The sequence below is a fragment of the Anolis sagrei genome, chromosome 2 (genome assembly GCF_037176765.1).
Source record: "Anolis sagrei isolate rAnoSag1 chromosome 2, rAnoSag1.mat, whole genome shotgun sequence".
NCBI lineage: Eukaryota > Metazoa > Chordata > Lepidosauria > Squamata > Dactyloidae > Anolis > Anolis sagrei.
In genome coordinates, this window is record NC_090022.1 from 184,377,125 (window position 1) to 184,391,846 (window position 14,722).

Below are 14,722 nucleotides of genomic sequence, written 5' to 3' on the forward strand. Positions count from 1 at the left end.
GTACTTGGATTTGTTTTTCCGTGTCAGAAGGGACTTGAGAAACTGCAGATTGCTTCTGGTGTGAGAGAATTGGCTGTCTGCAAGGACATTCAGGAGATGCCCTGATGATTTATGTTTTACCATCCTGTGGGAGGTTTCTCTCATTTCCCTGCTTGGTGTCACACCTCAGGATAGATTCACCTTGCTCAGAACACCACACACACCAAGGCTGCAGGTTTTGTAGTTTATTAAAGAAAAGACAAAGTCTTAAAACACAAAAGTTCAATAGTCAAACAGAGTTTTAAATGCAAAGGCAGAGTTTCTAAAGTCCAAAGGCAAATAACATGAGGCATATTCCATAAGCATTGATCAAACAAGATTCCATGACAGAGTCCCAAGAAGCCAAGATCCAAATCAAAGTCCCAAGAAGCCAAAAGCATTGCCCAAAAGCCGAGGCAATCCAGAGAAGTTATCAAGGTGTTTGCCGACGTTGCACTGACAAAAGGGTGACTTCAATCAGCTCACTAAATATACTTTCCCAGCTTGAAAGTATTCCTTTGACCTCTAACTTTGTTTGCAAGCCTTGTACTGCGGCGAACCCTGAATTGCAAGCGGTTCTCCCTATCTAAATCTGCAGAACCTTCAAGGTCCAATAACTCATTATCCTGGGATTGGGAATCTGCAGGCAGAGAGCTCACAGGCTGGTTCGCCTCCCCCACCTGCACCTGTGAAGTTTCACTAAGATCAGAAACATCTTTTAGACAACATCCCTTGCCATCGGAAACTGAAACTCCTCATTTTCAGCATCAACATTGTCTGTGTCAACAACAGGAATATGTTCAGGATCTGAAACCCATCACCCTCTTCCTGAAGCTCCAGCTGAGCCACAACACTTGGGGAGCTGGAGCTCAACAGATGGGAGCATACCCCGCTCCCCAAATTCAAACCACCAACCTGTCAGTCAATCAGTCCTGCTGGCACAAGGGTTTGACCCATTGCGCCACTGGGGACAATGAGTTAAACTTGGATAGTCCTAGACTATATTTCAGCGGACAGAAATGGCAAATCCATCTCTTCAGCATTCATTGCCTCATTTATTTATTGCTTTATTAAATGTATGGAGGTCTCTATCCGTCAGCAAATGATTTAAAGGTGTGTTCGCACACACATATATACAAACACTGAAACAGTGCCTGGGGATAAAAAAAATTCCTTCTCTTTAATCGTTACAGTATTTTCTGTTGTGCCCTAAAAAAAGGAGAAGGTAACAAAAGTGTGATTTTAAAGCAGGATTTTTAAGAACCTCTTGTGGTTTTAAGAAAATGCTGCTGGTAAATACATGTTCTGAGTCAAACTAACATTTAGGAAGTGTATTTTTGTTACAGTAGAAGTAGTTTAAAAAGATGGCATTTTATATGCAAAGAAAGAAAGTAGGCTGCCCATTGTTTATATGTACATTGATCACGGAAGATAAGCATACAAATTCAAAATACCTTTCATATTACTTTCTGAATTTAAGAATGTCTGTGAGACTCTTCAGTCATTGAGGGTCATTCAGCTATAGACATTCTCTACTTGCAATTCCCATCCCTACTTCTTCCATCTTGTTTCTTTTAACCTGGTTTCAATTTGTTTCCTTGGTTAATTGCTTTTTCCCCCTCTTGTCAGAAGCGACTTGAGAAACTGCAAATCACTTCTGATATGAGAGAATTGGTCCTCTACAGAGACATTGTCCAGGGGAAGCCCGGATGTGTTACCATCCTGTGGGAGGTTTCTCTCATGTCCCTGCATGGGAAGCTGGAGCTGACAGATAGGAGCTCACCCTTTCTCCTGGATTTGAACAGCTGGCCTTCGGGTCAGCAGTTCAGCCAGCACAAGAGCTTAACCTATTGTGCCATTGCAGCTCCTGGCTGTATTTTTATTGTTTTGAGCTGTTTTTGTTATGTGTCTTAGATATTGGGGTGGCATGAAGAAATTAAACATGCAAATAAACAAATGCTCAAATTATTTAACTTGAAAGCTTTGAACATATGCCGTTCTGTTTAAAAAAATGATTGTAGGAGCTTGGAGCAAGTGTGTTTGTACATGTATGAATGTGAGAGGGAAAATAATATACATTACAGTGTTGGACTACAGGGTATGTACTGACATCTGATCATGATAGATTTCTGCTTTTCAAAATCTGTCATTTGTTTTCCTGGTTCTTTTTTCAGAGATAGGCATCTAGATTCTATTACAAAACAATTTCACATTGTCCTCCTTTGTGACCTGTTGTTTTTCACCCAGAGATAACTAGAATCTCAAATTGGGTTTTTAATTTATCTTCCCTCTCCCCTTTTTATTTCTACAGCATTAGCTGAGGAGGTTGATGTCTATGTTGCTCCACTTCCAAAGATTGGGGATCAAGCCCTGGAGAGCTCTACTTCACACATATTGTGTAAGATTCTTGCTACTGCCCTTCTCCCTCCCAGGTTGATGCCCCATAACTCAGTGATGTCAAAGTATTGCTTGGTTCTCTTAGGCCTTCAGTTTGATGATCGCCTTTATTTTAAAATGGTGATTGTGCTATCGCGCACTGGGCCTATGACAATGTCTGTTTATAGGACGTGCTTTCTGTATGCCCAACGGGATGCCGGGGTGCCTCAGCTAAAGAGTCCCATAGGTTTTCCAAAACAAAGTTTTGTAGAAGCTCAAATAAGTCCAACAAAGTTCTTTATTAAGCCTTAAATCTTCAAACAAATGAATAAAATGCCATATAATCTTGAAAACTGGTAGCTTTCTCAATCTGCCAACAAGGGACAGGCAACTGCTTGATAAACTGTTCCTATCTTCTTTAGGGAAACCTTCTGACCCCTCCTTGGGCAATCTTTCTTAACCCTGCTGGCGTGAGGCCCCAACTCCCAGCTCCAAGCTGCATTATGGATAGCCCGAGTGGTCCCTTACCAGGCAGTGGTTGCTGCAGATCTGCCAAGCTGGTGTCCTTTTAGTTTCTCCACAAAGGCTGTGGAACTGTAACTTTACTCCCCAGCAAAGCTGTAGAGGTTTTCCTTTTCCCCCAGCAAAGGCTGGCTGTAGATCTATATCTTTGACCCTGGCAGAGCTGTAAGAAGCAAAACGTTTTACAGGTGGGGTAGAGAAAAAGCCCAGAAGCCAGACTGTAGAGCTCCAAACTGTGAGACTGAACTGAACTGAAAGTCCCCTTTTCCCTCCAAAACCTGGGGGAAAGGGGCAGATCTAAAGGCTCTAATGATGACTGATAGGTTGTTGGCCCTATGATTGCAACCTGGGCAAAGCTACCCAATTGCAAAAAAGCATAGCTTGAATAGATTCATGCAAACTAACAGTGCAAGAAAAGAAATTCAAATCTCCTGGCACGGCCGTGCCAGCACAGTGATGACTGTATTTACATTGGCAGAAGATTCCTAAATGGCTTCGTATGGAAATAGACCAAAAGGGACATGACATAACTATCAGAAACGGGTGACATCTTTGGTTCTTGTCTTGGATTCAACAAGACTTTTTCTGAAATCTTTTTCATTTTTATTTTTGAAATTAATTTTAATTCATAAATAAAGGAAAAGATTAGGAAAAAGAACAGTTTTTCATAATATATAAATTAAAGCTTCTACAACCAACACATATCTGAGATAGTCACCCTAATATATAACACACCAATAAACAAATAATAGACACATAACTGCTGTGACTATTCTACAAACCTTATACTCATTGCCTTGCTTTCTTACTCCCTTTAGATAACACTGTATACCCACGCTTCTACTTTTAATAATTCTCCCCCAATTCATAGATCCAGTGGGTGAAGTCTGTCTTCATCTTTGCTGTAGAAAAATGATAAATCAATAAGTCCCAATCATGAAGTTGGACAGGGATTTCTTCTCAGTCAGCATCATCGGTTTGTCCATCTTAGTTAGTTTGTAAATCTTCGTCAGTCATTCTTCTTGTGTCAGAATGACAGGTTCTTTCCCTCTCTGCACATAAATTATTCTTGCTGCAGTAAACCATATATTGTAGTAGTCTTCTATGTTTTCTTTTTAGTTAATAATCCAGTTTTCTTAACAAATAAAACTTTAACAATTTTTTCCAACACCATAAGTATTTCTGGGCTTTTTTTTTGCAAGACCATTACATATGATAAAATATTCAAACAATGTTTCTAACATTTCCAACATTTACTGGAACTGCCTTTATACATCTTATAAAGCCTCTCTGGAGACAAATACCACTTATATATCTTGTAAAAAAATCAGAACATTACTCAAAGTAAATTTTAAAGTGAATTTGTGTACCTGGATTCTGAGCCCATTTAACTGTACAACATTTTCTCAAGTTTTTTTTTGAAAAGAAAATGCAAGGAAAATAAAATTTCCAGGTAACTTTTTCCAATCTCTACAGAGACTTTGGAAACATTGGTATTTCTGCTTTAACTGCGAAGGCTCCATCTTTGAGGCATCCTGTTATTTGCAGTTCAGAAGAAGGAGTTATAATTCCCTCACAGAGAGTGCTATAATACACATGTTCTTGATAGAGAATTCAAAACACTCCTTCCCCTACTGCAACTCCTGGATTCCATAGGATGAATCCATAAACATGGAAGCCAAGTCTTGACATTATGTGGTGCGAATACAGACAGTCCGTGGGTTATGAACGTTTGTTTTTAGGTTGAATTTGAATGTAAGTTGGAATAGGCACATTGTTATGTGTAATTCCACTCTATGGATAGCTTAGGGAAGGGTTAACCCATCTATAATGTTGGTTTTGCTGCCTGTGCCCCAGTTCAGAAGTTTTCACCTCACTTTTTTGTCCCTGTGCTGTGACAATTGCATTTGGCAAATTTTGTGTTGTTGTGAAAACAAGTATTGGTGGGAAAGCTTCAGTGGAGACACCTTTCCCCCATGATAACTATTATAGGGGTGATTTTCCCTTTCTAGGGGTAGATTTCCTCTCATCCCTATTCTTAACTTTGAGTCATTTGTAAGTCGGATGTCTGTAACTCGGGGACTGCCGATACATTATCTGTCCATCTCTGTCACTTTATTCCACCCTTCTTTCAAACATCCCTGAGTTCTGAAAGCACGTATCTTCTTTCCATTTCCCCTTTCTTTACCTTTAAGTGCTCTCCCAGGACCAGCAACAGATAAGGAACACAGCAAGGTGTGTTTCTCTCTTCCTGTGCTCTCCTTCATCTTGACACCCAACACTGGGCAATAGTACATTGACAGGCAGATAGTTGCCCTGCATATTATGGTGATCAGAAGAATCACATCTCCCACTTTTCTCCTATACGTCATTATGCTGATTGTTATCAGTGTGTCAAGACCCAAAGTGGTCCTCAGAGGACAGTGTGGTGGTGAGCAAAGGAGGAGAAACACTTCTCTTCCTCCTTGACATATTCCTCTAGTCTTGCTGCTCTGACCTGTTAGTTGTTGGTAAGGAAAAAAGAGAGCTTATAGAATGATGGAGGTTTAAAGGATAGATTTTGGAGGCAAATTCTCTCCAGTTGAAATTTTGATCTGAGCTTGATGTGAACTTTTGGAGCTCATCTCTTGTTTAGAGGTTACTTTTGTGAGCTCCTGAAGTTTGTTTCCAAGCTTAGCCCAAGAGAACTTCACTCTGGTATAAATATAGTTGTACTGTATGGAAGAATACATTTTTGGTGCCACAAATAACAATCAGGCTCTCTTGAATGAGTTGAATAAACAGCTATTGGGGATAACTTGTTGCCCCAAGGTCTTTATTTTGCCCATCCCTTGGTGCAGAGAGGGTGGTTAGAGACCTATGATTGTCTCCTGACATTGAATAGGCAAAATAAAAGAGAGGCCCTCTTCACATAGTGCATTCTGCTGGAATCTGGTATGAGAAGATATATTGAATTTTCAAAGTTTCAGAGAGGATAGCAGTGACTCCTAGTCATTTTATCTTTCCAATGGATTGCTCTTCTTTGGACTTCCCATGGGCATGGTATGAATAAAATGCTGTTCTAGATAGGTCTTGGTTCTTCTTATGTTCTTACGTGATGGTGTATATAATGCCTTGCCTTGTACATGCCTACAATCTCTATTTTCACTGTGCCTGAAAGGAGTTCATTTGAGGTTTTCTTCCTGAGAGGGATTTTCCTTTTGTTCCTGAGTTCTCTTTGATGTACTGCTGCTGCTACCCACTGTGTATAGAAGAGATGCTGGAGATACTGTCTGTGCTGTCCTGATACCCTTTGTCCTACCTCTGTAGATTTTTTCCGTTATGGCACACTACCCGCTTTTTCCTGAGGATGCTTATTGGCGGTTGAATCTGTTTATGTGAAAAGATGAGAGAAGGGTAGGGGTTAGCTATGACGAGTTACATTTGAGATTACCTTTTTTCCATCTCGTCTCAAGCATTTCCTCTCACCTTCTCTACCTTTTTTTCCTTGTGCACACTATTGTCTCCTGGTAAATAGTACATTTTGTTTAATTTTATTTCTTTATGCATATGGATATGATGTTTTAGTGCATCCGATACTGAAAGATCTCAGAAGACAAATAATTTAAATGCATCATAAAAATATTGAACAGGTTAAGACAGATTTTAAAAGTTTGAAAAGTTTAAATATCCTTTGTATAGCTGTAAACTAAGAAGACCCAAAGGTTTTAATCAATAGTCCTATTTTTCCTTGGCACCTAAATGAAACCAGTGTAGATGGAATTGGGCCTCCAAGGGTGGGTATTGCACTATTGGTATGCCCTGGCTGCTAAGGCCTTATTTGACATCTTCACATAGCACTGTATATTGATTTCACTGATGGGTCATAGCAAGCAATCCTCAGCCCCAAACTGTTTAGAGTTTTAAATACTATCACAATCATTTTCAATTGAGATGAAAGCATATTATCAGCCAGTGTACTTCCATTATGGCATTCTGTGATGTCTGCGTGATGTCCCAGTCAAACATCCTGCTACTTCATCAAAATATAATTTCCAGAGAGCAACCTGGAAATCCGAGAATCCAAAAGTTGCTTTTCCTTTATAACAATTCTGTTTACCTTGGGCTTTTATTCTCTTGGCCAGTACTCTTTTATGAGCTGGATGTGGGGTTGTGGCTATGTAGTTGTGTTGGGGCAAAGTGATGACAATGGCATTGCCCTTGCAGAAGTATTCTTGGCTGTTTGTGATTGTAACTTGCTTAGACATGCCTTGGCTCAGTTCAGACATAATCTTAGCTTAGTCTGCCTGTCCAGTTCACTGGTGTGCAATGCCCCATTCCTCCTGTTTGGCTGCAGTTGTGAATGGCTAAACAACGGTGATTTCTTCATCCAAGAACTTTGGCAGGTCCATCTGAAGATGACAGTCATGTGAAGAACAAGCTATGGATGAAGATGGTGACTTGACTTAGGACAAGCAAACTAAAGTTTCTGTTTCATACAACATGATAAATTATAAATAAACTATGAACGGGAGGGCCTGTGGTTTGTTCAGCCACTCCTGCTTATAAGGGGAGCCAAGTAGGAGAACTAGAGTAGCATGCTTACGCCAGAATTCCCCATATTTGCATACAAACAAGACCAGTGGGGAAAATTAGGCTGTTAAAAAGTCACTTGTAAGTCCACATGGCATTTTGACAAGCCTGTAATATTGCTGTATGCCCTTGTTTTTTTTTTAATTAAGATATCATAATGTTTTTAATTTGTTTCACAGAGTGTAATGAAATCTGTAATGTTTTTCTCTATAGCTCTCACACATAACCGAGTATTTTTAAAAACCTTGGCTTTGGGTTGTTTGTTTCTCACTGGTGTTTGTTCTGAGTTTGTATGTACAATCTTGTTTTGATTGGCCTTTGGACTTTGAAGATCAGCAAAGGTCACCCGAGTTGAGTTGGATACTAGCTGGGAGAACTGAAACAGACCTTTATGAACATGTGACACATTCCTGGTCACCAAGAAATACATTGAACTGCTAGTTAATTTCTTTTTTTAAGTACCGGTGCAACTATGCAGCTGTTCCCTTCCCACTTCGTGTTAGTGGACTGCAACTTCCATAATTAACATTCAATAATGTCTGAGTGGGCTAAGGCTGATGGGAATTGCAGTATCACCATGTCTGCAGGTCAAGGCATTCCCCATATGTATACTAGTTCATTCTTGTTTCTTAGTCTCTGATTTATAATACGTGTGGCTGTCATTACTAAGCAGAGGTATTTGACCAGAGTTTCAGGATGTGGCTTTAAGGAACCCACTTTGACTATTCAGCACTTTTACACTATAAAAAAGGAAGTGCAGAAATGTTTTTACCAATGCAGAAAGATTTTACCAATGCAAAAAGAAGAGGAATAGAATGAGTAAAATTTGGCCTCCCAGTGTTGAACAGATGTAGATACATAGATCAATTAACATCATTTCCTTTTGCCCATCAAATATGTCCTTAATTATATGAATTGAGTTTAAAAACCAACAATGTTTTTTTTCAAGAGAAGACGACTGGTACTAAGTCCTCAAACTATTCAGGAGGAGCAAAGTAAGATTCTCTTTGTGTTGTCGAAGGCTTTCATGTCCAGAAGCACTGGGTTGCTGTGAGTTTTCCAGGCTGTATGCCATGTTCCAGAAGCATTCTCTCCTGATGTTTTGTCCACATCTATGGCAGGCATCCATAGAGGTTGTGAGATGAAACCTCCGAGGATGCCTGCCAAAGATGTGGACGAAACATCAGGAGAGAATGCTTCTGGAACATGGCCATACAGCCTGGATTCGTAAGATTAAGATTCTCTTTTTCCCCAGAATACCTAAAGAAAGCAAAAGAGTGTTTCCTGTATGAAAAGCATCTTAGGGTGACAGATGCCTTTTGTAAATATAATGAATGTGTAAATTCAGAAAATTACAACAAATCTTTGTAGAGATCAATGGAAGATTCCATTTATCACTCCACATCTCTTTGCGCGAAAAAGAACAAAACAGTAACACAACAACTCCTGTTGTTAACTGTCACAAGCTGGCTTCGACTTATGGCAACACTATGAATGAAAGACTTCCAAGTTACCCTATCTTCAGCAAGTTAAACATATAAGATGATAAAATGCAGTCGTTCCTGACCCCACTGCTAATTGGATACCGTCCTTTGTGACCATTATATCATATGACTCTACATTAGTGGTTCTCAACCTTTTTTTTTTTTTACCAGGGACTACTTGACCAGGTATCCCTTTGACCAGAGACCACTTGAACAGGGACCACTTTGACCAGGGACCACTCTCCAACATTAATTCCAAAAGGGTTACAAATCAGTTTTGGTCAACTTTAGATTCAATCTGGTTATTTGGGGTGCTGATTCAGAAAATGGTATTGGATAGACCACATCAGCTCTAGTTTCTGATACAGTACATATGCCATCCAGTGGTCACCATCTGCTCGCCCACAGAAAATGTGTGAAAGGAGCCATACAACTTTCTTTTCTTATTGTTGGGTTCTAGGCTGGATAGAGTCTTCCACTAATTACGAAGATTAACAGAAAGCTGTATTTAGTCCATAAGTTTGTTTTCTACAGTGATCAACTACATGCCACCAGGAAGCCCACAATAAGGGCACACAGAACCATACTGCTCCTGATGTTGGAGTAAATATACCTTGACTAGTAGTTATTGATGGCTCAATACTCCCCAAATGTATCTTCTCCACTTTTAAATTTGTTCACGTTGAGGCCAAAAGCAGCTGCATTCCATGCATTTCAGTAAAAGTACAAGAATTTCCTCTTAGGAAATTAATCAGCTTCCAAAGGATTACGGTATGATCTAGGAGTGTGACGTCCATGTTTAATCTGTAAACGAAGTTATCTTCTGGATAGGGCCACCGTCTCTGCTGATAAGATGTTTCAGCGGTTTCTCAAATTCACCATTACCAATGCTGGACTCAGAGAATATTGCGTTTTTAGAAGTATGTCAGAATTATATATTACAGATTAATGTAACGTCTTATTCTTTTGAGATATTTGGAGCATAGTTCCCATTCACCCAGGTAGTGTGACCAGTGGTTGGATTATGAAGTTGTAGTCTGAAACATCTGTCTGTCTGATTGATATATCTGCCTCCTTTCTCTAAAATAGATCTTAAAGTTACTTTAAACCATCTTGCTCTTGGTGCTGCTAAACCTGTAGAGAAGTTAAGAGAAAGAGGGCCAGATTTCACAGACCTTCTACTATGCTTCCAGTTAAGCACTACAAGGCATTGTTTGGTACCTAAACATTTACAGAAGAATAATAGTGAAGGATCTTTCCAGATATATAGTTAAATCTGGATTGGGAAAGATCTGTCCCTCCAGATATTTGAAATAAACTCTTGTCATCCCATGCTAGCTGAGATTGATGGGAATTGGAGACTAACAGTATCTGGAGAGCCACAGGTCCTCCTTTCCGTATTTAAAGAGATACCTCCCATTCCTTTTCAGCTCACATGATTGAAAATAAAAATAAAAAACCCTACAAGATTGTGTTTTATCTCTCCCACCCCTGCCTATCACACCTCTTTGCTAATTTATTTTGCTCTGTTTCATGAATTGGTTAATTTGTGTATCTGTATGCAGTGATTTGCTTCTGCTTTCAACGTTATATACCTGTGAAGCAGAGTGATTTCTTATTGCCAGCACTTTTGGCACCGCATGGACTTTGTGTGGCTTAAGAGGCACTAGAATGACTTGACGGCTTGCTGGGGAGTCATCTGCATGTTGCAAGGGAGGGTGGAGATGGAAAAGGTATGCATTTTTTTAAAAGATAAATATTTATTTTGTAAGTGACCCATTGCTCTCTCCTCCCTTCTCCAAACTGAAATAAATTATGCACAGCAAATACCTGTGGCTTTTGCAACTGGATCTAAAACAGAGTAGCTAACAGACATGCCCTTCATGAAACCAGAAACCAGATTGGAGCAATGCTGCTTTTAAGGATTCTCAAGTAGAAAGCACAAGCACTTCAAGAATTGCAAAAACATGATTGAGCAATTAGAGGCCTCTATCATCACATCTTTTAAAAGAGTTCCTTTTCATCCCTGTGCTTTTTTAAAAATGTACTTGCCCATTTGCTTGTTGGTTTTCATTTTTTGCTTTTCTCGTATAAGTTTTCCAACATGCACGCTTCAAGAAAACATTTGATTGAGTGTGAGTATGTAAAAATAGGTGACAGCTAAATCTCTCTTGCAAATTCCTCATGCATTACTTTGAACAAATATCCGTGCACACATCCTTTACTTTATTTATATTTTGAAAGTTTCAAACTAGAATTGAACTGGATATGGCACTGTTACCACTTGATGTACACTATCAAGGTATCAAATAGTTTATTAGGGGAAAATTGAGTAAGTAAAAACTGTTACGTGTTGGCTGAATATTATTTAACCACCTGAGTCAATACTTGGTAGAAGCATCTTTCTCAGGAGTTAGAACTTCAAGGCTTTTTGGATAAGCTTTTTGTATCTGTATTCTGAAATATTTTTACTATTTATGAGTGTCAATGTCTGCTGCAAGATAAATCTCTGGGTGTGTATACGCTGTAGAAATAATGCTGTTTGATGCCACTTTAATTGCAATGGCTCAGCACTTTGGTATCATGGCAGTTGTAGTTTTACAAGGTTTGTAGCCTTCTCTGCTGAAGAGTACAGGTGTCTCACCAAATGTAATGGGTCTTTGTATCGACTGTGTTGCTATGGATTTAGTCTGCGCTCGAAAGAAGACTCCAAGACACACAGGAACTTAAGATACCATACATCTTCATTGTTCAGAATACGTGAGTCACAAATGATAACTTCTAGGATTCCATAGCATTGAGCCATAACAATTAAAGTGTGTCAAACTGCATTGATTCTGTAGTGTAGATGCACTCTCAGTTCCAGCTCCCTTGGAAACTGACAGAGGTCTTCTAGAATTGCTTTGTATCAGGCCTTGTTTATTTCTTTCTCAATCCTGACTACTTTCCTAGTCTTTACTGATGAAAAGTGTATTGACAGCATGATCCTGCAACTCTTTCACCATGTTAGCGGTGGTTTCAAGGCAATGAGCATGGTTGGCTTTCCTCACAAATAGTATTTTGTAGCGTCAAAAAGTTTAATTTTGGTTTCATCAGGCCAGAGAACTTTTTCTTGTGCCCTTTTTTTCCTTTCCATTTAATAAACTCCATATGGATTTTTTTTTCTGATTCTCTTCTGTAAAGCCCAGTTTTGTGGGAGCATTTTGTCCCTGGATCTTGGCTGCAAATCTTCCCAGCTCTTTCCAAGTTATCATGAACCTTTTGGATGCTTGCTGAGTAGAGATCTTTCTACCCACTCACTGAGTTTTGATGGATGGCCTTCTCTAGGCTGAACCTTTTTGTTGCTATTGAAATAATGGATTTAACTGTACTTCAGGGGAATGTTTATAGTTCAATATATATTTAATAGCCCAGTTCTGATTTTACACAACTTTATCCCACACTAGCTTGGATAGTTCCTTGGCATTTGTGATGCAGTTGCTTAGAGATATTTACTCTTCAAAAATGTTGGGACCTTCCAGAAACAATGGTGTTTAATATGAGATTACGAAACATGCAAGGATTATACACAGATGGACTTGATTCAACTATTGATATGACTTCTGAAAGCAGCGGGTTGCAACAGAACTGCTTTTCAATGTGTGTATATGACTTTGTCTACAAGTCGCTTATCAATTTATGACCGCCCCATGAATTTCAAAGGGTTTCTTAGGTAAGGAATACTCAGAGGTGACTTTGCCAGTCCCTTTCTCTGAAATATAGCCTACAGCACTTGGGGTTCAATCCAATTTTAGAAGCTAAGCAGAGTCAGCTCTTGTTAATACTTGGATGAGAAACTATCAATAAATACCAAGTGCTTTAAAATATTGTATTAACTAGCTAAAAAGGGATGATTATTTCCAGATTGTAATATAATTCCACTTTGTAACACAAAAAAATTAAAAAATCAAACGGATGAATACTTCTGTATTGTCTGTGTGTGTTTATTTATTGGGCGGTGATATTTTTTGAAAAGAGTTTCGAAATAACGTACTTTTCGGTTTTATTTCATAGGAATTATGTGGCTTTATTTAGCTCATCTTTGCTATCATTTCTCATGAAATCTTTATAAATGTTTTTGGTTCTTTCTTTCTTTCTTTGTTCTGTTTCCTCTGCAGGACTCTCCAGAAGTCTTTGGCTCAGTCTCTAGTTTATCACTTGTCTCTCAGTACCTTCCCACGTCTGCTCTTTATCCTGTAAAGCAGTGTTTCTCAACCTGTGGGTCCCCAGATGTTTTGGTCCTCAACTCCCAGAAATCCTAACAACGGGTAAACTGGCTGGGATTTCTGGGAGTTGTAGGCCAAAACACCTGGGGACCCACAGGTTGAGAACCACTGTGTGTAAAAGGTGATCCTAAGGCAACTCTATCATGACAAGATCATTCAGAGATGGTTTGCTTTTATCTGAGGCTGAAAGAGAGTGACATAACTCAGACAGTGGGTTTCCATGTCTGAGCAGGGATCCGAACCCTGGTCTCCAGAGCTGTAGCCCAACAGTCTTACCCAAAATCCAGCATTACTTACCTTTCCGTAAAATGACTGTCATGTGGTTGAGAGAAACTGCCTTGTGGTCTCCCTGGGATGCCTCAACAACTGACTGAAAGCTGTGTTAGGTAGCCTCTCTTTTTCACTTTGATCATGGGAACATTGTTTCTACTTCGAGGGCAGCGCAGATTATCTGTATCCAGTTCAACATAGGGAATCTTCATACAGTACTGTAAAGGAGAAATATGATTCCCAACCTCCAGTCTAAAGTGATATGGCCCCTTGATGAATATAGCCATGATTGTTCCCAATTCCTCTTTTGGCTCTTGCTTAATTAAATAATGACTTGTGTCATCTGAATTTCCTGATGCTTTTTTAGTACTGGAAGCTGCTTTTGAGAGAAGGAAGTGTAGGCAGCGAAATATCAGAATTTCAATATGTTTTTGCTGATTTGAATTAAGCTTCTGATTTGCCAGGGCCCAATTTAGGCTTGCAGAATCAGCCTGTTCTGATAGAACAGAAGGGGTAAGGATGGAATGGGGGGAAAAAAAGAAAGGAATGTGTGCGTAAAAACTCTGTAGTTTATATCAGGGCTTTCCACACTGTGTATTGCAACACATTAGTGTGTCAGCTGCAGTATGTAGGTGTGTCATGTGAATGTAATGAGAAATGACAAAGAAACTTGGCAATTTCATACAAATAATATATTTTTAAAAAATGTAAATGGAAGGTTTTCCATGAGATATGTTATGTCCCCATACTTTTTGTTATTACAAGTTATGTATGTGCCTTTAATTCTGAAAAGAGGTTAGTTTAACCTTAAGTTTGCTTGTAAAACTGAATTGCTATGTTGCGGAATGAGATCTGTCTAAAAAGGATGTCACTAACATGAAATGTTTGGAAAGTTTTAGTTATGTGAATGAACTTGGATTTGATCCCTTCTCCAAGAACATTATCTGGAAAACATTTTGGGTTCTTTGAGATGGCATACTCTGAAATATATGAAGTAATTCCAAACATCGTGGTTATCCCACTGCTTTTTCTGACATTTTATGTTATGTGGAACCTTTTGTTTTTGTTTTTTCAATACTTTTTATTAGTTATTACACAACATATAATACAAACATACAACAAAGTAGGCAAACATAACAAACTTATTAACAAATACACACAAAAAAACCACATCAACAAAAATTGTGACTTCCGTTCTTCTTCCTTCAACTTTTT

The 14,722-nt window shown here is 39.0% G+C and overlaps 1 protein-coding gene across 3 annotated transcripts in view; it reads left to right on the plus strand.

The window, feature by feature from the left end:
• LRP1 (LDL receptor related protein 1) overlaps positions 1 to 14,722 on the plus strand; it is a 439,797-nt gene that overhangs the window by 93,615 nt on the left and 331,460 nt on the right. For 2 of the 3 annotated variants that reach the window (XM_060763011.2, XM_060763012.2), the window contains exon 3: positions 2,330 to 2,416. The exons of the other annotated variant lie outside the window; for it this stretch is intronic. In XM_060763011.2, the coding sequence (XP_060618994.2) occupies positions 2,330 to 2,416 (87 nt within the window). The remainder of the gene's footprint in view (positions 1 to 2,329; positions 2,417 to 14,722) is intronic. 3 annotated transcript variants of the gene reach the window in all.